Source organism: Nothobranchius furzeri, chromosome 10 (genome assembly GCF_043380555.1).
Source record: "Nothobranchius furzeri strain GRZ-AD chromosome 10, NfurGRZ-RIMD1, whole genome shotgun sequence".
Taxonomy (NCBI): domain Eukaryota; kingdom Metazoa; phylum Chordata; class Actinopteri; order Cyprinodontiformes; family Nothobranchiidae; genus Nothobranchius; species Nothobranchius furzeri.
The window spans coordinates 71119940-71142423 of NC_091750.1; the positions used below are offsets into that span (position 1 = coordinate 71119940).

At 45.7% G+C, this 22484-nt stretch overlaps 1 protein-coding gene across 3 annotated transcripts in view; it reads right to left on the reverse strand.

The window, feature by feature from the left end:
• LOC107387087 (proline-rich protein 7) overlaps window positions 1-22484 on the reverse strand; it is a 38901-nt gene extending 16417 nt beyond the window's left edge. Inside the window, exons 1-3 of one of the 3 annotated variants that reach the window (XM_054730936.2) lie at window positions 22186-22482; window positions 9370-9589; window positions 8527-8744 (exon numbers count right to left, since the gene is read on the reverse strand). In XM_054730936.2, coding sequence (XP_054586911.2) covers window positions 8527-8674 — 148 coding nt within the window. In that variant the 5' untranslated portion in view covers window positions 8675-8744; window positions 9370-9589; window positions 22186-22482. Of the gene's footprint in view, window positions 1-8526; window positions 9590-22027 lie in introns of all 3 variants that reach the window. The other 2 variants (XM_015961850.3, XM_015961851.3) reach the window with 2 other exon arrangements.

The window sequence follows — 22484 nt, forward strand, 5'->3', positions numbered from 1 at the left end:
AAAATATCATCAAAGAAGTTCATAGTTGACCTACTAGGAGTATCAAAATCTGATACTATACGCGAGCGCGAAAAAGCACCTTGCGCGTTTAGAAAGGCCCGAGAGCAGATTGTATCCAGTCACGCACAGACAATTGTTCCTGTCGCTCGTAAGTACCATTAAACAGTTTTAAACAGGGGCCCACAGGGGCCTGGGCCCCTATAGAACCGGCCCTGGCCCCTGTTATGGCCCCTGTGCTGAAGAGATTGAATTTTTTTCCCCCGCGCTGCCTCGCAGACGGGAACTAAACGCGCTACAGTGTTTCACAAGGAGCCTTTGGAGCGCACCACACTCTGTGGACAGAACTGTTTACCCGGTGGATTTTTTAATAAAAGATTAAAAATAGTTTAAATAGGACCCAAAGAAATTCTTGAGCACGACTAACGGAAAAGACCCTAAGAGACGAAGGTAAGCAATACAGTTTATTTTCCTGACATCAATGTTTTGATCATAGTCGTACGTTTCTGTCATTTACTTTTAAGTTCCTAACTGAGTCTATCCACAGTTAATACTGATTTGTTTTTCCTTTGTAACATTAACTGTAAAATAAAAATGAAGTTGCTGCATTTTAAGCTTTAGACATGTTGAGATTAGATCACAGTATTTATTTATCTATGACTTTCTCGCAGCACTGACTGGAAGCATCAGCGGCCATGAAAAGAAAAAGGGACATTTTGTCCATTTTTACCGCTGTTAATAAAGAACAGCGTAGACAGAGAGAGGATGAAAGTCACGAGGGAGCTGAGAAGCAGGATGAAAGAGAGAAGGAGGAGTTGGTTGGAGAGGAACCAGAGAGGTCAGAGGCTGTCCACCCTGAGAGTGAGGAGGAAGATGTAGGCTGTGAGGGAGAGAGTGAGGAGCAAAAAGAGGGACATCTTCTGTCATGTGCAGGTTTGTGGGTGTTGAACAACCCCTCTGTGATTGCAGCTCATATTGTGTGTAAACTGCATTTCAGGCATGCTGACTCTGGACCAAAATTTCTGTTGTTTATATTTAATAAATAGAAAAAATAAGACTCTGAATTAACTAATTATGACTTTTATCCTCATGCTAACATTTATTTTCTTTCAGATATCAGCAAGTGCAAGGATGACCCACCTACTCAGCATCATTGGAGGACATTTCCAGTGACATTAATAGGAGACAGAAGACACAGCTTTCAGCCAAGCTGGTATGAAAGTCATCTTTGGGTTGAATATTCTGTTACTATGGACTCTACTTATTGTCATGCATGCAGACATTTTAGCCCACCAAGAAGCGCAGGAAGTGTGTTTGACTCACCGTGTGGATTTAGGAACTGGAAAAAAGCAACTGAGAGAAGGTTTTTTTTTTTGGTACATGCAAAGTCTGAAAGGCAAAAATTGAAATTGTCTGAAATTGTATTGTGCACTTATTTAATTTGTTTGAATGTTTATTTTTCATATGTAGAGTACATACAATCTTCAAATAAAGTCACAAACTATAATAATTGACTAGAATTATTTTTTTACTCGAGTCTCATGTTGCGGTGAAGCATTCAGAATTGTTATCTGAGTACCATAAAAACATGCCACTTTTACTTTCACAAGTAAACTATTACTGCATTCGCTGTAATAGTTTACTTGTTCATTGTCTTTACTTATGAATTTATTTGAATCTTATTTTAGTAAAATACATCTGTAAAAGATCATAGATGAAAAAAGTAAAGGAAAATTTTTTGATAAATTTGATCCCCAAAATATAGTAAAGATAGATACGAAAAAGAAGATAATAAAAAAGTGAGTAGTTTCACAGTACTAGGAATTTCCTTTGGCAAAATTGTGCACAAGCACAAAATTAGTCATATGGCGGAGACAAAAAACTATTTTGATATTGCCCTAATTTCCCCCTTTTTTTTGTCTTGCGCCCCCATGAAAAAATACTGGCCCCACTGTGGCCCCCCTAGAAAATTTGGTCTAGGACCACCCCTGCTCCTTACTGAGCTGCTGATTTCCTCCTCCTCTTCAAAGGTTTGAAAGGTCTGAGGAGCTCATCTCCTGAATGGAGCTCCTCTCTCTGCTGCTGCCTGGTTACTGAAGCTCTTCATCACGCTCCTTTGTGAGGAAAACCTACACCAAGCTTTTGTTTTTCTCCTCTACTGTCTCTGCTCCTTATCTGCCTCTGACAGCAGCTCCAACCCTCATTTAACTGTTTTCTCTCCTTCATTTACTTATTTGTGTTTAGCTGAATTTCATCATGGCTTCATTCTGTAGATTTCATCTGCATGTATGAAACCATGAACTTACCTATAGCACCGAGGAAACTCATGAATACATTTTCATTAAAAGTCTGCAGCAGCAGAAATCAAACTTTAGTGGAGAGTTTGGGAAGGAAACGTGGAAAAAGAAGTTTTCAACCACATAAGTTGTTTTAAATGAAGATTTTAGCGGTTCAATGTGACAGGAAGCTGAGACGCTTCGTTAAAACACAACTGATGGAGGTCAGATTGTTATAGTTTAATGAACTGTTTGGAGCAAACATCTGAATCTGCAATTTTTTGTGAAACCCGGCTGTGTTGTTGCTCGCTCCGTCAGCGCTCGGCCTCCACAGCCGCTGCCCACGCCTCAGCAGCAGCGGTCATCAAGTCGCCCTGAGGGGAAACAAGGTGCCCAAAAAAACAAAATATGACAGGAAAGATGTAAACTCCTCCTCTGCTTTGCTGTCTGCATCCTAACGGATCGTTTCTACTTGATTTTAAAGCTCAACGAGTCTTGCCAATGAAATTTTATTCAATTAGTTTGTAAAATCCTATAAAGTCAAGAGATCACACACTTGTTATTCTTATTTTTCTTGTGACTTCTCTTCCACCTTAAAAGGCAACTAGAAAACAAGCAATGATGTGGACCAGGGATTCCCAAAGTGTGGTGCGCGCACCCCCGGGGGTGCGCGAGCTGCCACTAGGGGGTGCGCGAGATGAAAAGTGTAATGGCTGCGGAGCTCAGAAGTCTGTCAGGTGTCACCATTAAGCCGGGCGTACACTGTGCGACTTTTTCACTTTTTTGAGCCGATTTTCCAGTCGTGCGAGAAGCCACGACATCGGGGTGAGTTTTGCGCCGAGCGGTCGTGTAGTGTACGGGGGGTTACGAGAGGCGATTAACACCACGTGACCAGCCGCCGATCAGCAGTCGTGAGGTCGCACGGACTTCTGGCGTGTTTAATATTTCGCTCGTCCCTCGTGAGGGTATCGCACTGTTGAAGCGGCGCTGCGAGCAGCTACGATCCAAAAAGTATCAGAACCGCTCACGGCGCATGCGCGCGCGATCCTGCATCAACGCCGGCCGGTCGCTCGCTATTTCCCTAATAACACACGCTGTTCGTTTTTGTTTCTACACGTTTTTTTTACTCACAAAGATTGTCAAGAAAGCGTGTTTGTCGTGTTCATGTCAAATTAAACTGATCATAAAACACAGATTCACTTTCTTTATTTCGTTTTCCTCATCCAACCCCCATAAATCCCTGTGTGTCCTCCTGCAGCACTCCCGAAGGACAACAGGCAAGACAAAAAAGTCTGACGTGTTGAGTAAAAACTGCTATTTTTAGCACATTTTTAGGGCCGACGTGTTGCTACCAGACGTACAGTGTGAGCAGTCAGGTCGCATGCGAGAACTGGGTCGTACAGTGTGAGCACACGACTCGTGAGATCTGCTCTGCGAGGAAGTCGTACAGTTTGAGCTGAAGCTGAACACTGCGAGTGAAAAAGTCGCACAGTGTACGCCCGGCTTTAGCGTTGCCAGAAAACTCATTTGTGGGTGGGCCAAAGAAAAAGTAAGTGGGCACAATAAATGTAATTGAAAACAAGTATATTTTACTTGTGTGTGTGTGTGTGTGAGTGTCCTCCACATGTGCCCTAACTTCATAATAACAATGCGCCGAGCTTCAGCACTCTGGCCTGCGCACGCCGATATGTTCCGTATTTGATCATTTTTAACGGTGTTGGAGAAATCTGAAGGTGGTGAGTCATTCTGGCAGATTGTAATTAACACCTGTCTCATGCAGGTGTTCTGACGTTGTAAACCTCACACGCGCTGAAGATCTGAAGTTTAGAGTGCGTCTGTCAGAGGTCAGACGCGGTCCAGCGGAACCACGGCTCACGTGTGCACAAGTGAGCACATCTGGGCTGGGCAGAAGTAATTTTACAGCATTGGTTTAAATAGCGCCATTAACGAGACACAGTGACTTAAACGCTGCAAGTTGTGAAGCGCGTTCCATCCGCGAGCCGCATCACCAAGCGGAAAGTGAATGCGTCAAGCATAAACCAAGCTTCGTGGAGCTGTGCCGCGCGCACACACACACACATTCAATAAGTGCACGCTGCGCAAACTGCGGCGCGCCAGACTGATACCGTCAGACTGAAGGCAGAAATGAGCTCTGCCTCCTCTGTGATAAAAACTTTTAAGAGGTTTTATAACAACATTTTTCATTCCAGGTCAAATTAAGATATTAGCTTCTATTTTGGGATGACGTATTAAAGTCGGGTCCGCTCCAGCCAGTGACTCCGAACCTGCAGCATGTTATTCCTGTCCGCGTGGCAGCGGATCGCAGATTCAGCCACACCATAAAACAGCAATAAGTCGGTCTGAGGCAAAAGTGAACCTCATGGCTATAGCTTTTTCCTTTTCCCCTATAGACATTTGAGTACGCACAAGTAGGTGGCCAGTTAAGGTTTACGCAGAGCAGAAGGAAGGAGAGCCCTCTGGCCGCACAGGTTAAACGTTCCTACTTTAAGAAAACCGTTAAATTGCATTGTTTATGTGCTACCTGGGCTCTCTAAATATTTATTTAAAATTAAATCAAAGGAAATTGTAATGTATTGAATGTTTATTAATTACTATTTAAAAAATGAAAGTGATGGGGAAAAAGGTCGATCATATTTTTTAACCCTATATATATAGCCATGCCGTGATGTGTGTGTGTGTGTGTGTGGGTGTGTGTGTGTGGGGGGGGGCGTCGACATGGTCGGCACATAGAAGGGGGTGCGCGGCTAAATAAGTTTGGGAACCACTGATGTGGACTATTCATAATTTAAACATCAAAATCTTTTAAAAGTCCTTTGTAGCGACAGGAATGATGAAAGGTCACACTTTCCGAGCTGGGTCGAGCTGTAAAGGTTGGTTTATGCTTGACGCGGCCGCGAGGTTCGCACGGCTCCGCGCGGAAAAGTTGCGTCATTTTAACAACCACGCCCCTCCACCGCGCCTCCGCACGGCCCAAACTTTCCGCACCGCACACCTAGGAAATTTTCTAACCACGCGGACGGTCGGATGCGGAAAAACATGGCGGACTGGCAAGGACTTAGCCTAGTGAACTAGACCAAATTCTTGCTTTGCAAAGTTTGGTCTAGCAACGCTCCACTGGAACCTCTGCAGCCCTAACAGCATTCTGGCTGGCCAATCACAGCTCTCTAGAAGGGTTTCAAACACATAAAGGGCTGTGATTGGTCCATAATGGTGGGCCAATCATAGTGCTCTATCTACTTAGTGAACAAATCACAGAGATTTATCCACTTTTTGGGCCAATCAGGGCACTCTATATACCTGGTGGGTGGGATGATGCAACAGAGTGAAACAAGAGTATGTCACATTCATTGTCCAGTAGCATGTGGAGATCATTTGAAAGACAACGGTAGAACCCGCCCCACAACAGAGAGCCGTCAATGGAGCGTTGCCAGACTAAATAATACATTTATTTAGTCTGGCTTGCCAGGCTAGCAAGAACTAGTATGGCGGAGGTTCGTAAATACAGACATTTGTATGATTCAGCTCTCAGAGATCACCGTGATCAACATATTGTTAATAATTCTTGGAGAGAAATAGCTCGCACTGTCGGAAAAAACGAGGACGCTGTTAAAAAATGCTGGAATGCCACGTTGTAAACAACAGTAATTTCTACTTCTACTATGGCGTAGTGCTGGATGCATGCCGTAGAGCTCCATGCTGCCCCCTACAGTTTGGGAGAGTATTGGCTCACCGCAGAGACAAGCCGCATGAACCATAAACGCTGCGAGTTGTGAAGCGCGTTCCATCCGCGAGCCGCATCAACCAAGCGGAAAGTGAATGTGTTAAGCATAAACCATGCTTCACTGTTGTTCCACAGATTATCCATCTGAGCCGGAATGTCTGCTAAACACCATCTTTATCTGCTGCTGTTCCGTCCCAAGATGAAGGACACTTCAAGATTTAAAAAAAATAATTTTAAGATAATAATTTTAATAAACTGTTTTTACTGTTTATTACAATCATATAATAATCGTCATAAATAATCATCATGGTTCAGTATAAATGTATTTAATTACTGAAATGACTTATTATTCTTTGGGTTAACAATAATTATTATTTATGATAATCAGTAATGTGTGATCAGTAACCAGAAGGTCATTCGCACGTGTACACCTCATGCAGGGGGTTGATCCAGGGTAAAGTTAAACTCCTCACATGTCTTTACTCCATAACATCAAGCTTTCTGGCACCGAGAGGGCGTGTTCTGAGGTTTTGTTAAAACCAAATCTCCGCAGCTGAAGTTCAGTTCTTGAACCAAGCAGAAACTCCCTGTGGTGATGAGAGTTATCCCAGAGGATGAGGGTCGGCCGCCTGACTCCTCACTTAGCATTCTGTCACGCCGATAGAATTGCTCCGAATAAACGCACCTGTAACCAGCTGACGCAAAACTCCTTCAGAGTTAAGCCAGACGCAAGCTCAACACTGTGTACCCTGCGACAACTTTGGACAAGCGAGTCGGTTTCACTCGGGTCTTCTCTACCTGACCGAGTACCCTGAGGCTGACAACATCCTCCTTTGACCTCCGGATCCACACAGAGGGTCGTCTAACTCGGTGAGGTAGAACACAGATTGTGTCCGATGCTGTTCTCTCTAAGAAACAATTCAGTTAGCTGCAAAACAACGTTTCCACCCAGAACGCTTTCTCTCTCTGAAAGAAATCTTCTGAGATATCATTCACGCATCCAAACCTCGCATTTCATTTTAGCTTTCCATCCAGACACAGGTTTGCTTTTAATAACAAGTTTAATATCAAGCTGTTACAAATGGTCAGTTATAAATTGTCATTTTTAAAATTGTTAGTAATAAATTCTTAACTTTCTAAACCTGACTCTTGTTTGAAATGAAACACAGAATGATGTATATATATTTGGTTATTGAATAAGCAAAGATTCCTTTAAGCTTCTGATTCAATAAATAAACTTTTGCTAAAATTTAATTATCTTAAATTAAAAATTAGTCTTTGGATTAAATATAGACCAAGCTCGTTGGCGTATGAACTTCTATCGAATATATAAATATCCTGGATACTTTTATATGATAGAAGCTTCATTTGCTAACTCGTTTGATCTTCTTCAGAATCTAACAAAGCTGATAGCGAACAGTGTTAAATCCTAGTATGTAGATGTGCCCACGCTACACCTTTCATAGGTTAAAATGCTGCATTCCCAATAATATCCCTTCCAAGCTGAACAGAATAAAACATTATTGTGGAAGAGGATAATTAGCATTAAAAGTATATTTTGACCATTTGTAAGATTATAAAATTATTTTGATCAAATTACTTTGCTATAGTGACTTATTAGCTAATTGGCTAAATGTAGCGCTCTGGTGTGTTCATCAGCCAAATCCACCTCAGTTCTCCTGCTGGAAAACTAAAATTATACGTAAAACATCTGGATGAACAGCTGTGAAACTCAAAAGATTGGAGACATTTCAAGGCGACAGACTTGGCCAACTCCAACTGGCCGTTAGCCCGTCAACCCAGAAGCAGTCTCTGAAGTTTGACGTCCTCTAAGGAACAGCAGAGTATTTTGCTTTCTTTTGTGGTTTTGTCCAGGATTTGTTTTGATATCTTGTCCTTCATTCTGCCTCCACGGCTGTCTCCCCTCTGGACTCTTTTAACTGGTGACAAATTTTTTAAATAAAATTTTTTATTTAACCGGCATTTAAAGAAATCTGAAAAACTGGAATTCTGGAATGATGAAGACGGTCATTCTCTTGCTTTTAGTATTTTTTTCTGGTCTTAATTAAAGATTAAAAACAGAAATGTAACGTCCTACATCCTAAAACTTCTCTGACGCGCCATGTTTTCTGAGGAGTCTCCATAGGTGCACCCTGAGGTCAAAGGTCAACAGTAAGAGATTTTAAGAAACCCCAAAGCTTGTTTTCAGACCTTCACACCAGGTTAGTCTGAGAATTTGCATCATTTCTAAAAGGGAACCGTCTGGTTCTGCAGCTACAACAGCTGACCACTGGGGGGCGCTGCCACCCTAAACCAACACTGATCATGAACAGGAAGAAGAAAACCCAGCTCATCGATTGGTCACGTTTGAGAACCATTTAGGACAATTAGAGGATGACTAATTGTTTTCCCATAATGCACAGCAGCACATTTGGAGAAAACCAATCAGCTGATCCCAGCTGATGGCACAGTGGTGGGGTGTTGATGGTTAGCTTTGATGTACAGCGTTACCTGGCATGCTGACCCAAGTTGCTTGTGGCATCTGAAGAGGAACTGGAGGGGACACCATCTGAGGAGGACAGATTTGATGGAGCTGCGGCGGCTGGAGTGGTGGAGGTGCAGGTGGGTATCCTGCTGAGTGACAGCTGAGCGGCTCCATCTCCACGCTCTGCAGACACTGCTCTCTGAGCCGCTGCTCGTGGCGTCGCTTCAGCCGGCGCTGTAGGACGCTGCAGAAACAGCAGAGCATGACGATGAGGGCCCAGACCAACCAGAAGCCGGCGAAACAGGCCAGGAAGGTGTAGGTGCCCTGTGACATCACCATGGCGGTGATGGGAGGGGCAGCGGGTTCCTCCAGAGGAACAGGTGAATCTCCTCAGACCAGCTGGAGGAGAGGAATGACTTTTTGTGTTTTTATTATTTTGTGGGCGGAAAAACAAAAACTCAAAAAATTCTGGTTAAGTTTCAAGATCCATCAGGAAGATCCTTAAAATGAATTCTAGATGCAGCTCCTTCAGTTATTTGTTCAAAAAGTTCAAAACGATCTCTGATGAACCAGAACATGTTTCAAATATATAGCTGAAGAAGTTCTTGGGCTTAAAAAGGGTCAGATTAACGTTAAAAAGTCAACAATCTTATGAAAAGTTTCATCAAATAGGATTAATTGTAAATAAAAAGGTACAAAATGTGTTCATTTGAATTTAAGAGAAAAAAATCTGCCTTTCACTGCAACAGATGCACAAAACTCAATAAAACACTTAAATGTTTGATGTTTTTAACAGAACTAATCTGCTGTATGGATGAGAAGTCTGTCTAAGACACAGCTTTTCCGGTATTCCTAGGTGTGGAATCCACCTGACGCCTCCTCAGTCAGCTCGCCGAGTCGACATCATCATCACAGAAAAAAGAAGCTGAATGAAGAACCGTCCAATCAGAAGCTCCTAATTCCACGAATCTGATGTTTTCGTCCATGTGAACAGCAGCTCCCTCCAGGGAGCCGGGGGTCCGTCTACCCGTCGGGACACTGAATTCCTCCTCCTCTGATCCCAGTGGGACTCCTCCAGTCCACGCTGGTCTGCAGAAACACAAGAACCAGATCAGACAACAGCTCCACACTTCACAGATAAAATATGAGATTAGATCTCCAATTTGGGACGAAACATTTCATCTGAAGTGAGTGACGATGTTGATTTATTTAAACACCTTCATCTCAAACCGCTGCTGCAGGTTTTTGGATTTTGCAGAGATTTTTTGTTCCTTTTTGAAATTTGAACTCTGAACTTCCTGCAGGGTTTGGTGTCACCAATCTCAAACAGACAGAGGCTAATCAGGCTGTAGACCTCCATCTGTCCAGATCTGTGCAGAAGTCGTGAACATTTGTGCTGATATTTTAGTCGTGTTGGCTGTTAACCACTCTGTCCGCTTCTGAAGAAATAAAAATAAGTTTTCGTTTGCGGAAAAGTTTCTGTTTTAATTCCGACCCTGAACCAAATGCATTGAATCCTCTGCAAACACCTGTGGCGACTCAGTTTCAAACTAAATATTAGACTAACGTAAATTTAGATTACTGTAAAACCCAAAGGGGTGAAGAGAGCCCCTTTATAAGGTCTAAGAGTCTGTTTGGTTAGGGTTAGGGTCAAACCTAACCCAAACCCAAACCCTGGACAGGAGCAGCCGCACCCGGAACGACAACAACAATGGCTGCTCCTTCCAGCAGCAGAAGAGATTCAGGAGCTACACGCAGGTCAGCAACTCACAAGCTGAAAGTAGCCAGCGTAGGTGTTGTTTAATTTCTAAAAACCGTTAATGACAAAAACATTAAATGATAGAAATGTGTTTATACAAATAATGTCTATATTTAGCTGTTAGTGTAAGGCTATGATTGCACAGCTAAGTGAGCGATAAACTGACCGTTTGTCGTTACATAACAAATAGTTTCTCCATAATCATGGTGAACAGAAAAATAACGGAAGTTATGGTGTAACTATGGTTCTGTGAGTTCCTGGATGACTACCAGTGGCAGTAAACAGAGTGGATGTATCTCCTCGCGCTCTCCGCAGGTCGAGTACTAATGTAAACAAAGTCATGCACGTGACACGTAGCGCACCTGGTCGCGAGTCTATGAATTACGCGCCGATAGCTACGTTCGGGTCTCCTGGGATCTTCTCGCCCGAGAAGTTCTGAGTGACCCCTGTGACTGGCAGTCATCCAGGAACTCACAGAACCATAGTTACACCGTAACTTCTGTTCTGTTCCGTTCACTCCTGACTGCCAGTGGCAGTAAACAGAGTGGATGACTTATGCCAGCAGTGTCACGAGGAACATAAAACTCACCTTCACTCAGGAGGTAGCCGCCAGAGGCAGCACCGCCAAAGCGAGCGTGGACCCGTGGCCAACGTTGAGGCAGTAGAAGCATGCAAACGTGCACGGAGTTGCCCAGGACGCCGCAGCACAGACGTCCGCCAGTGGCACACCTCTCATAGCCGCCCAGGATGTAGCAACACTCCTGGTGGAATGGCACACGATCCCAGGGGGAGCCACTGCACCCACTGCCTCATAAGCCATTGCAATGGCATCCACGACCAAATGCGACAGCCTCTGCTTCGAAAGAGCCCGACCCCTGTTCACTCCTCCGTGACAGACAAACAGCTGGTTCGACTGCCGGACAGTGTTTGTGGCCACAATATAGAGCCGCAGTGCCCGGACCGGGCACAGCAAATTCGCCCGCCGTTGTTTCTCCGAATAAAATGGGGGAGGGAAATACGCCCCCAGCTCGATTGCGGCATTCACGTAGCCAGAGGGCAGAACTTTGGGAAGAAAGGCAACGTTGGACCACAGCGTCACCCTCGACCCATCTGCCTTCCACCGCAGGCAGGCGGGGCTGATGTCCAGTGCGTGCAGCTCACTGACCCATTTAGCCGACGTCACTGCCAAGAGAAAGGCGGTTTTCACAGACACCACTGCCAACGGGGCAGTAGTCATCGGATCAAATGGTGGCCCACACAGGTCCTGCAGGACCAGGGGAAGGTCCCAAGCAGGTGCCGGCCTGCACAAGGCAGGACGCAACCTTCTCACGCCCCGCAGAAACTAAGTCACCAAACAGTGAGCCCCAATGCTCCTGCCTCCACCAAGAGGTGGTTGGCCGAAATAGCCGCCAGGTGTACCTTAAGGGTTGAGGCAGCCCGGCCCTTGTCAAACAGGTGCCGGAGGTACCGCAGAACCTCATGCAGGGAACAAGAACCAGGGTCCACGTCCCTGCCGGAACACCAGGAAGAGAACCGCTGCTAACAGCGAGCATACGTGGCCCTTGTAGATGGAGCCCTGGCACTATCCAGCACCTGCTGGATGGAGGGCTCTAAGCCGACTGGGAGCTGCCTGCCCCCTTCAATGGCCACACCGTGAGCCGAATATGATGTGGGGATGGATGCCAAATCCTCCCCTCCATCTGAGACAGGAGGTCCTGTCTCGCCGGCAACTGCCACGGCTCCCCGTTCAGCAGACTGAGAAGCAATGGAAACCAGACCCTCATGGGCCAGTCTGGCGCCACCAGAAGGACCTCGTGTAATGAGTCCCTCACCCGATGGAGGGTCGGTAAGATCAACGGGAAAGGCGGAAAGCGTACAGCTGAACCAAAGGCCAGGCATTGTCGAGGGCATCCATCCCCAGCGGGGCGTCAGCCTCTGCCAGGGAGAACCACAAGGGGCAATGCGTGCTGCTCCTGGAGGCAAACAGATCCACCTGGGCCTCTCCGAACTGATGCCACACCCTCTGCACCACCTGAGGGTGTAACCTCCATTACCCCGGGGGAAGACCCCGCCAGGACAGGCACTCCGCCACCGAGTTCTCTCACCCCGGAAGGTGCAGCGCCCTGACGGAGGCCAAGCGAGGGTAAGCCCAGGTCAACAGCGTCTGAGCCTCCCTCAACAATCGCAATGACCTGGTGCCCCCCTGATGGTTTATGTGGAACACCGCCGAGGTGCTGTCCATTCGGACGAGCACGTGCTTGCCCCGCAAAAAGGGCAAGAAGCGCCTCAGCGCCAAGTAGATGGTCTTCAATTCCAGGACATTGATGTGAAGCCGTGCCTGACGGGGCTCCACAACCCCTGGACCGACCTGCAGTGCCAATGCGCCCCCCACCCCCGGAGTGACGCATCCGTCGTGACCAGCTCCCGTGTGGCGGGAACCGCGCCGAGCGGGACGCCGACACTCAGGTAGGCGACATCGTCCCAACGACGCAAAAGAGCCACACAGCTGCTCGTGACCTCCAGCTCGACCCGTAGGTGTCGCCGGGGATCCAGGCGGAAGCCGTTGAACCTTTGAGTGCTCCGACCACACGGTCCCGGGCAGGAAGACGCCAAGTAGAAAAAGTACTCACCTCTAGACCGATAAGATCCGAATCACGGACCTACGGAGCGATTGACCAGCGAAGCACGCCAGGTCGACAGCGAGAAGATCAAAGTGACCCGAACGTAGCTATCGCCGCGTAATTTATAGACTCGCGACCAGGTGCGCTACGTATCACGTGCGTGACTTTGTTTACATTAGTACTCGACCTGCGCAGAGCGCGAGGAGATACATCCACTCTGTTTACTGCCACTGGCAGTCAGGAGGGAACGAAACAGAAATGACACTGTGATTCTGGTTAAAATAATCATTTGAGCACCACGAACAACCCTTGCTTGCCTCCGGTTTCAACCAGCTGCTTCACCAGTTCATAACGTGATTTTGTACAGCTGTGCTCACTTGAGGGACTTGCACTAATGTTTGTGCACGTTTTTGTTTTTTAGAAAACACTCAAATATCTCTCTTACGTTAGTGTAGTTTCCAGCTGTTATTTTGAAATTCATGCCGGGCGATTTATCAGGGCATCCATCCCCAGCGGGGCGTCAGCCTCTGCCAGGGAGAACCACAAGGGGCAATGCGTGCTGCTCCTTGAGGCAAACAGATCCACCTGGGCCTCTCCGAACTGATGCCACACCCTCTGCACCACCTGAGGGTGTAACCTCCATTCCCCCGGGGGAAGACCCCGCCGGGACAGGCACTCCACCACCGAGTTCTCTCACCCCGGAAGGTGCAGCGCCCTGACGGAGGCCAAGCGAGGGTAAGCCCAGGTCAACAGCGTCTGAGCCTCCCTCAACAATCGCAATGACCTGGTGCCCCCCTGATGGTTTGTGTGGAACACCGCCGAGGTGCTGTCCATTCGGACGAGCACGTGCTTGCCCCGCAAAAAGGGCAAGAAGCGCCTCAGCGCCAAGTAGATGGTCTTCAATTCCAGGACATTGATGTGAAGCCGTGCCTGACGGGGCTCCACAACCCCTGGACCGACCTGCAGTGCCAATGCGCCCCCCACCCCCGGGGTGACGCATCCGTCGTGACCAGCTCCCGTCTGGCGGGAACCGCGCTGAGCGGGAGGCCGACACTCAGGTAGGCGACATCGTCCCAACGACGCAAAAGAGCCACACAGCTGCTCGTGACCTCCAGCTCGACCCGTAGGTGTCGCCGGGGATCCAGGCGGAAGCCGTTGAACCTTTGAGTGCTCCGACCACACGGTCCCGGGCAGGAAGACGCCAAGTAGAAAAAGTACTCACCTCTAGACCGATAAGATCCGAATCACGGACCTACGGAGCGATTGACCAGCGAAGCACGCCAGGTCGACAGCGAGAAGATCAAAGTGACCCGAACGTAGCTATCGCCGCGTAATTTATAGACTCGCGACCAGGTGCTCTACGTATCACGTGCGTGACTTTGTTTACATTAGTACTCGACCTGCGCAGAGCGCGAGGAGATACATCCACTCTGTTTACTGCCACTGGCAGTCAGGAGGGAACGAAACAGAAATGACACTGTGATTCTGGTTAAAATAATCATTTGAGCACCACGAACAACCCTTGCTTGCCTCCGGTTTCAACCAGCTGCTTCACCAGTTCATAACGTGATTTTGTACAGCTGTGCTCACTTGAGGGACTTGCACTAATGTTTGTGCACGTTTTTGTTTTTTAGAAAACACTCAAATATCTCTCTTACGTTAGTGTAGTTTCCAGCTGTTATTTTGAGATTCATGCCGGGCGATTTATCAGGGCATCCATCCCCAGCGGGGCGTCAGCCTCTGCCAGGGAGAACCACAAGGGGCAATGCGTGCTGCTCCTTGAGGCAAACAGATCCACCTGGGCCTCTCCGAACTGATGCCACATCCTCTGCACCACCTGAGGGTGTAACCTCCATTCCCCCGGGGGAAGACCCCGCCGGGACAGGCACTCCACCACCGAGTTCTCTCACCCCGGAAGGTGCAGCGCCCTGACGGAGGCCAAGCGAGGGTAAGCCCAGGTCAACAGCGTCTGAGCCTCCCTCAACAATCGCAATGACCTGGTGCCCCCCTGATGGTTTATGTGGAACACCGCCGAGGTGCTGTCCATTCGGACGAGCACGTGCTTGCCCCGCAAAAAGGGCAAGAAGCGCCTCAGCGCCAAGTAGATGGTCTTCAATTCCAGGACATTGATGTGAAGCCGTGCCTGACGGGGCTCCACAACCCCTGGACCGACCTGCAGTGCCAATGCGCCCCCCACCCCCGGGGTGACACATCCGTCGTGACCAGCTCCCGTCTGGCGGGAACCGCGCCGAGCGGGACGCCGACACTCAGGTAGGCGACATCGTCCCAACGACGCAAAATAGCCACACAGCTGCTCGTGACCTCCAGCTCGACCCGTCGGTGTCGCCGGGGATCCAGGCGGAAGCCGTTGAACCTTTGAGCGCTCCGACCACACGGTCCCGGGCAGGAAGACGCCAAGTAGAAAAAGTACTCACCTCTAGACCGATAAGATCCGAATCACGGACCTACGGAGCGATTGACCAGCGAAGCACGCCAGGTCAACAGCGAGAAGATCAAAGTGACCCGAACGTAGCTATCGCCGCGTAATTTATAGACTCGCGACCAGGTGCGCTACGTATCACGTGCGTGACTTTGTTTACATTAGTACTCGACCTGCGCAGAGCGCGAGGAGATACATCCACTCTGTTTACTGCCACTGTCAGTCAGGAGGGAACGAAACAGAAATGACACTGTGATTCTGGTTAAAATAATCATTTGAGCACCAAGAACAACCCTTGCTTGCCTCCGGTTTCAACCAGCTGCTTCACCAGTTCATAAAGTGATTTTGTACAGCTGTGCTCACTTGAGGGACTTGCGCTAATGTTTGTGTACGTTTTTGTTTTTTAGAAAACACTCAAATATCTCTCTTACGTTAGTGTAGTTTCCAGCTGTTATTTTGAGATTCATGCCAGGCGATTTATCAGGGCTTACATCCCCATGGCGATCTGCTGACTCCTAAAATTATGAGAGGTTCTGACCCAAATCAAGCATTTGTGATCTTGTATGCATTAAACAACATTTTTATGTCTCTACATTCATCTTTTATGATGAGAAGTTTTGTATTGTATTTTAATTTTTTTCGCCCTAAATGTTCTTGATCTTTAAATTCAAGTACATATCCGTATGCTTGCTTTGCAGATGATAACAGATCTGTCACAAGTCGAAACAACAGAACAAACTCCTGAAGCAGCTGCATCTCCTGTGACACAATGTGACATGATGGATGACTGCATGTCTGGTCAGAAACACTCCTCTACCACAGTGTGGATTCAGACAGCTCCTTCCTTATCGTTCTACAGGTAAACTATAGCATGCAGAGCACAAAATGTCTTCACAATTTAAACGCAAATTTCCAAGATTTCCTTAAAACTGTTTATTGATTCACATACTACTTTGTGATGGCTAACGTAACACAAAATCATTACATAAAAAAATGTCTCTTCTCAGCAACACAGGTTGACCTACATCCATCCACCAGGGACATGGGGACCCAGTATGAGGAGAGTGATGTGTTGTGGCACTCAACACCTTTATCATCACCAGTATCATCACTTGAGCCACTAGATGACCAGGAGGAGCTACGATCCATTTGATGAATCTGAACCCATGTCTATTGATGACTTCTTATCAGATGATGGATCTTTAGAGGATGAACCAGGGTGGTTAGTTAGTGCTTGTTTGGTTTTAAAAATAGAACACAGATTAAATATGTAGTATGTTAATGATCTGTTTTCATTCTCAGCCAAAATCCACAGGCAAAGAAATACAATGAGCAGAGGCCACTATCGCCAAGAAGTCTGGAACCTTCATAGAAATTCAGTAGGTTGGTCGATTATGTATTTGTTCAAAAGTAACTATCCGTATTTTCACCCCATTTTTAATTTGACACCCAGTTTCGTTTTTTTTTTTTTGTTTATTTGTATTTTTTGGTTGTGTGTTTATTCCAGAAATGTGATCTGTGTGGTTACAACAGATCCGGGCGAAATCAGCCCATGCTCCACAAAAACGTGCCAGCCTGCAACCTTCTCCTTTCTGGGGCCATGCACTTCACAGGGTGTATTAGGGCTGCACGATATAAGGAAAACCTGCGATATTCGATAACAGTGCTTAATATTGCGATATCGATATTACTCACGATAAATGAAAAAATACTAAAGCATTCAGTGCTGATGTCGTCTGGCGTGTGACGTCTGCTCTGGGTTCAAAGCAAACAAAAACTAATGCATGAATTCCATTACAACATAACATTTTTATTGCAAAAATAGGCAGCTGCACCTGTTACTGTATTAGCAGCAAAACAACAAACTGCATACATGCAGTTTCTCAGTGACTTTAAAACATCACCACCATCATAAAACTTTTTCTGATGCTCCAAATACAGAAAAACATCCCTTACCAGGGTTTTTAGAATAAATAAAAAAATCTGAAAATAAGTTTAAATGTTAAATAATAGTTAACATCACTTAAATGCAACAGCAAATTCTCTCATTGCTACTGAACATTTTCTCCACTTATGTGGTTATGATATAAGGCTGTTGCTGTAACTGGGAAATGAACTGTGCTGGGCCAAACTAGGAGAATATTAAGATTTTCTGAGGGAAAGATAAAAACAATTGTCTACCTTTCAGAAGAGGAACTGGCAAAAAACTACATGGAAAATATGTGAAAACGTTTGTTTTTAACCCCAAATTGAACAAGTCTACCTAGATATTAAAAAGCAGCTCAGATGATGAAACTGCAACTATGATTCTGATAACAAGCTAACAAATTGAACTAGCTCCTCTTAAGACAACCGGCCAGCAGAGCTTCTGACTGGCAGTTTATGTGCAGCAGCAAATCAACTATCCTGATTAACAAGGTTATAAAAGCTCATAAATGAAAAATCACTTTGATGTGTGGGGGAACTTTTCCAGGCCCTCTTTAGCAGGGTGGGACTGGGAGGAGAGTGCTGTAGCCTTTTAGCTGGAAGCTAACCGGAGCCTGGGGCTAACATCACCACCCAGTGGAACACTAGCGACATGGAGGCAGGTGGGTTGGTTCACCGGCACGTGTCAGAGTCAGCCCGGTTTCTATCAGCTGCTTAACGACACCGAACGGACTCACGTTCACGTTTGAAAGCAGCGCTGATTCCAGAAACCTCAGCACAAAGTGCGTTTGTTAATCTGAGCCAGCATGACGAACAAGGGAAGCGAGCGGCAGCGGAAAGCGGGAGCGGAGATAGTGGAATTTTCGGGTAAGGGTCTACATAGGGGGCGGGCGTCTTAAGTGAACGGACCCATCTGATTGGCTGAATATCAGAAGGGCTACATTTGATTGGTCAAATAATACTTCCGCGTAAAAAACAGAGCTGGTTTACAAAAAGGTGGTGTATGACACGGATGTAAATGTTTGAACCAAACATTTATCGCCGTTTTTGACGTGCTTTGCGATGGGCCTATCGCATGTCCTGTTATCGCGATGACGATAATTTTTCGATATATTGTGCAGCCCTAGGGTGTATGGTATCTCAGACTTTACGGATGCTGTCGCTATTAGGTGTACAGACTATTTCAGCGGGAACTTATTTTAAGACATCAAAGGCTGTACACAAATCTGTCCATCATTTTGGCTTGGGTAGAACAGCAGTCCGCTTTAATGCAACAACTGAAGGAAGACGGTGGTGGTATGATGTTGTCTGGTGACTGCAGATCTGACAGCCCTGGTCAAAGACGCAAAATATGGTTCCTACACACTCCTAGAGGAGAGACCAAACAAGGTCATTGATGTACAGCTTGTGCAGGTATGCAGACAAATATATGTCAAAACTTATCTGGTAGTGAATTTAACCGTTTTGTGTTATGTGTGTTTTTCATCTATTACTTTAGAGTTCTGAGGCTCCAAACAGCTCCTGGTGTGAGCTTGAGAGGCTGAAGAGGAGCATCACGCTCTTCTCAGATAATGATACGAGTGTCGATGTACTTGTAACGGATCGCAATCCAAAGGTTGCAAAGTGGGTCAGAGAACAACTTGGACCACAAGGATGGGAGGTGGTGTAATGTGAAGATATTTAGATGTCACCATTTGTTATTGCGTGAAAGCCCTCAGCAGTCGGGATTATTCCACCTGATGATTGGAGTTTAACAGAAAACGCAACATTCACATCATCCTGAGTTCATCCAGCTGAAGTGGTTTTCCTCTCTGAGCCGGACTCTTGTTCTGCAGGCCGAGTGGAAGTGTTCTGTTGCCGTCCGCCTCTGCAGCACCGCTGGGACTCATACTTTGGTTTCTGTTGTAATTTAAAACCGTTCAGCAGCCGTGATTCATCAAGTCCGGCTGGTATTTCGGAGCTTGTGTGGAACAAAGACTTTGTTTGTTCTCCACACACACAGCGACACTCGTAGCCTCCAAATGAACAACAAAAACACAAGTCCACTGCATGCTGCACTATTTATATCAGGTTTGCTTGCACTGGTTGGCTGCAGGTTTAAAATACATCCATGACTGTATGTGAGGTCTTCAGTTCTTGGAAATATAAAAGTAGTTCAGGATATGACAGAAATGGAATATTCAGTGGGTGCAGAGCTGTGGGTTTAATCAGGTTTCAGGCTGCGGCAGCCAGTGAAGGGTATTCTTGGTATAAGTATTCAAATGAGCAGCTGGAAAAGAATTTTCTTCTCCAAATAAGAAGTTGTACAGATAGTCAATAATCACATTTACAGATAAATGAGGCTATAATTATCCTCAGAAGCCTAACTGCAGTCCATAATTTCCATTTTTGTCCTTATTCACATTTTATTTTGACTTTTTTTTTCTAGCTTGATATCAGTCTTTGTGTCTCACCTGTCCAAAGCATGAGCGGTCCAAAGCGCAATACTCAGTTCCACTAGTAGGTTGCACTGTCACCACACGGACGTTGGATTAGAAATCCTGTTTTGAACATTTTAATCTCGTGAAATGAGAACCAGGTTTATTGTGAACGTTGTTTTGGATGACAGCCTAGCGTCTCATAAACATATCGATATAATCTAGAATGACGGGTGAATTATGGAGTTTTAAAAGAATAAAGTCATTGTTGATCTGATTGTCTTTAAACTCTTTCAAACCAAGAAATGTAACAAATTTGTATTTTTCATTCATTTGTGGAAGTGGGTATATTATATAGTGTAAATTTAAAATATCTCTAATAAGGTAATATATAACAGAATAGGATAATTAGAGGGTTTTTTATACAAACATCCTCCCAGAAATGTTATTAGGTATTTTCAGTTAAGTTCAGTGAAAATTTGAATAGGTTTGGGGACTAAAAGTGTTCTAGCTGCTGATCAACTGGTTAATGGGCCAAAAGCTAATTTCACCAGTATGAAATATTAAATTATTCTAGTTTTAAAACTGCTGCTGCTCAGGATTTTGCCTTCAAACAAGATTGAATCATTTGGTATTTACACAGTTTATTGTTTCATATCCAATAACCTTTTACACTTGTGAAGGTGGGTTTCTGCTGAGCTGATGAATAAATGAGACCATTTCCCTTCTCTGGTTTAACTTTTTAATTTTTGTTTGTTTGTTTAATCAAAATCTTCCACCCAAGCCTGTCTGTCAAAATAAGCTAATCATTAGCATGCTAGTAGCTAACTGTAGCCTAGCTATCACCCTTTTATTTTGTAAACAAATATTTTAAAACATTGTTCTGTTTTGTGTTTTGATTTATTTTCCTTTTTAAAACAGTTTAAGGGTAAATAAATGTTTTACATTGTCATAATTTACAGCACCACGCGTGTACGGGTGCCACTTCGCATTAGCATTCCAAAATGGCTGAAAATGCTTCACTGAGATATTGGAGATTATTATAAATTGCACAGACCAGTTTTTTTCTGCCAAGGCTGTTTAAAAGAAAAATGTCTTTACTTTCTTTTTTACTTACTTTCATACATTTTGGGACCTGACTTGTGTTTGAAATGCTTTTATTAATTAATTCAACAGGTCACTGCAGCAGGATTCTCTGAAGAAGTCCCAAATTAGCATTTAACAAAAATAAATAAACTAAGAAACATTTAGAGATGAAGCTACAACCCTGAGTGTTGCCTTGGATGGTCCTTTGGCCATTTAGCTAATTAAATACGTAGTTGGGTAAAAATAGTGGGTTTTTTTTTTTTGTTATAATAACCCACGGTTAAAGTTGGACACCAAAAACAACCCACTGTTATGGTGTCCTTTCAATCTGTTGACTGAATATAATTTTCTAATTCGGATCTGTTTGACTTTCATGGATGTAAATGAAAGAAGTGGATTTGGTTCTTGGACTTTTTAGCAAAACAATGTGTGTTTTATCTGTACACGGAAAATCTGTTAAAAATAACCCGACCGGAAAATAAAGGTGTGTGTTTTTGCTTCAAGGCCAGAACACGTCAAGGATTCACTGAATCCAGTCGGGCCAGAATCCCGTACTATCACTGGAGCGGCTGGGATCTGATGAGATTCCTGAAGGACTGGCTTTCTGTTTAGGGCTGCACTTCTGTTTCCATCCACCTGAAATTTTCCAGAGGATGTTTGACTCAGTCAGACTTACAAACCCAAGGGATGAGCCAGTGTTTCAGAAACATACTAATTCAGCTTCTTCTCGTTTTCTCCTATTGGAATGTAGAGGTTACAAAGCTGGGAGGGAACTCTAAACTTCCTCTCCCCAGTGACATCTCCAACTCCTCCTGAAGGATCCCAAGACATTTCCAGGTCAAGAGAGGAATTATCTCTGCAGAGAGTTATGGGTTTCCTACCAACCATGGTACCTAACCTGGAGGACAACTGTTCCTGCCTCTTAGGATCTCATTCTTTTGGACAAACACGTTATCATCGGTGAGGATCAGAATGGACAAGCCGGTAAATTCAGAGTCGTTCAGCTCCTTCTTCAGTCTGTCCACCTCTGATCCCTCCACCCCATTACCCTCAATCTGGAGAGGAATCTCCATGTTCCTTTGTCTGGCTCAAACATTCAGTTCCTTCTCATTTCTTTAGACGAATCTATGAAAAGTCCCAAACAAAACCCCAGCAAACTCCATCAGAAGGATGAAGTATGTCTCACGTCCTGCTGGACGACCTGACTCCTGGAGCTCCAATCTGGGCTCAGAACGTCTCCCCCTGCTGCAGAGAGATGAAAGCTGAGCAGCTCCTCACCTGGAGGTCACCAGTGGTCTCTGAGCGTCTGGATCCATAAGCTCTGGTGAGTTCCTCCATGAAGGAGCTGTTCCTCATCTCCTCCTGCAGGAGGCTGCTGCAGACAGCATGAGGCGAGAGCTCAGGTGAAGTCGCCACAGGTCGGTCGGTCCACTCACCTTCCGTCCAGAAGCGCGGAGCTCGAACAGAAATCCAAAAACTGTGTCCGTGTCCACGGATCCGCTGACTGCCGGATCCGCTCCGCCGCCCACCGGGTTCTGCACGTCAGAGCGGAATAAAAGCAGCTTTATCGGTTCACCTTGGCAGCCCGACTCCTCCCTCTCCCTCACAGCTCTCCATCATCAAGCGCCTCCTCTCTCTTCCCTTCTGCGGAGCTGAAGGAGCGTTTCGTGACTCTGCTGATGAGCACCCAGCCTCCTGAGGTTCCGGGAGAGGAAGATGCTGACGAGAGCGCTGA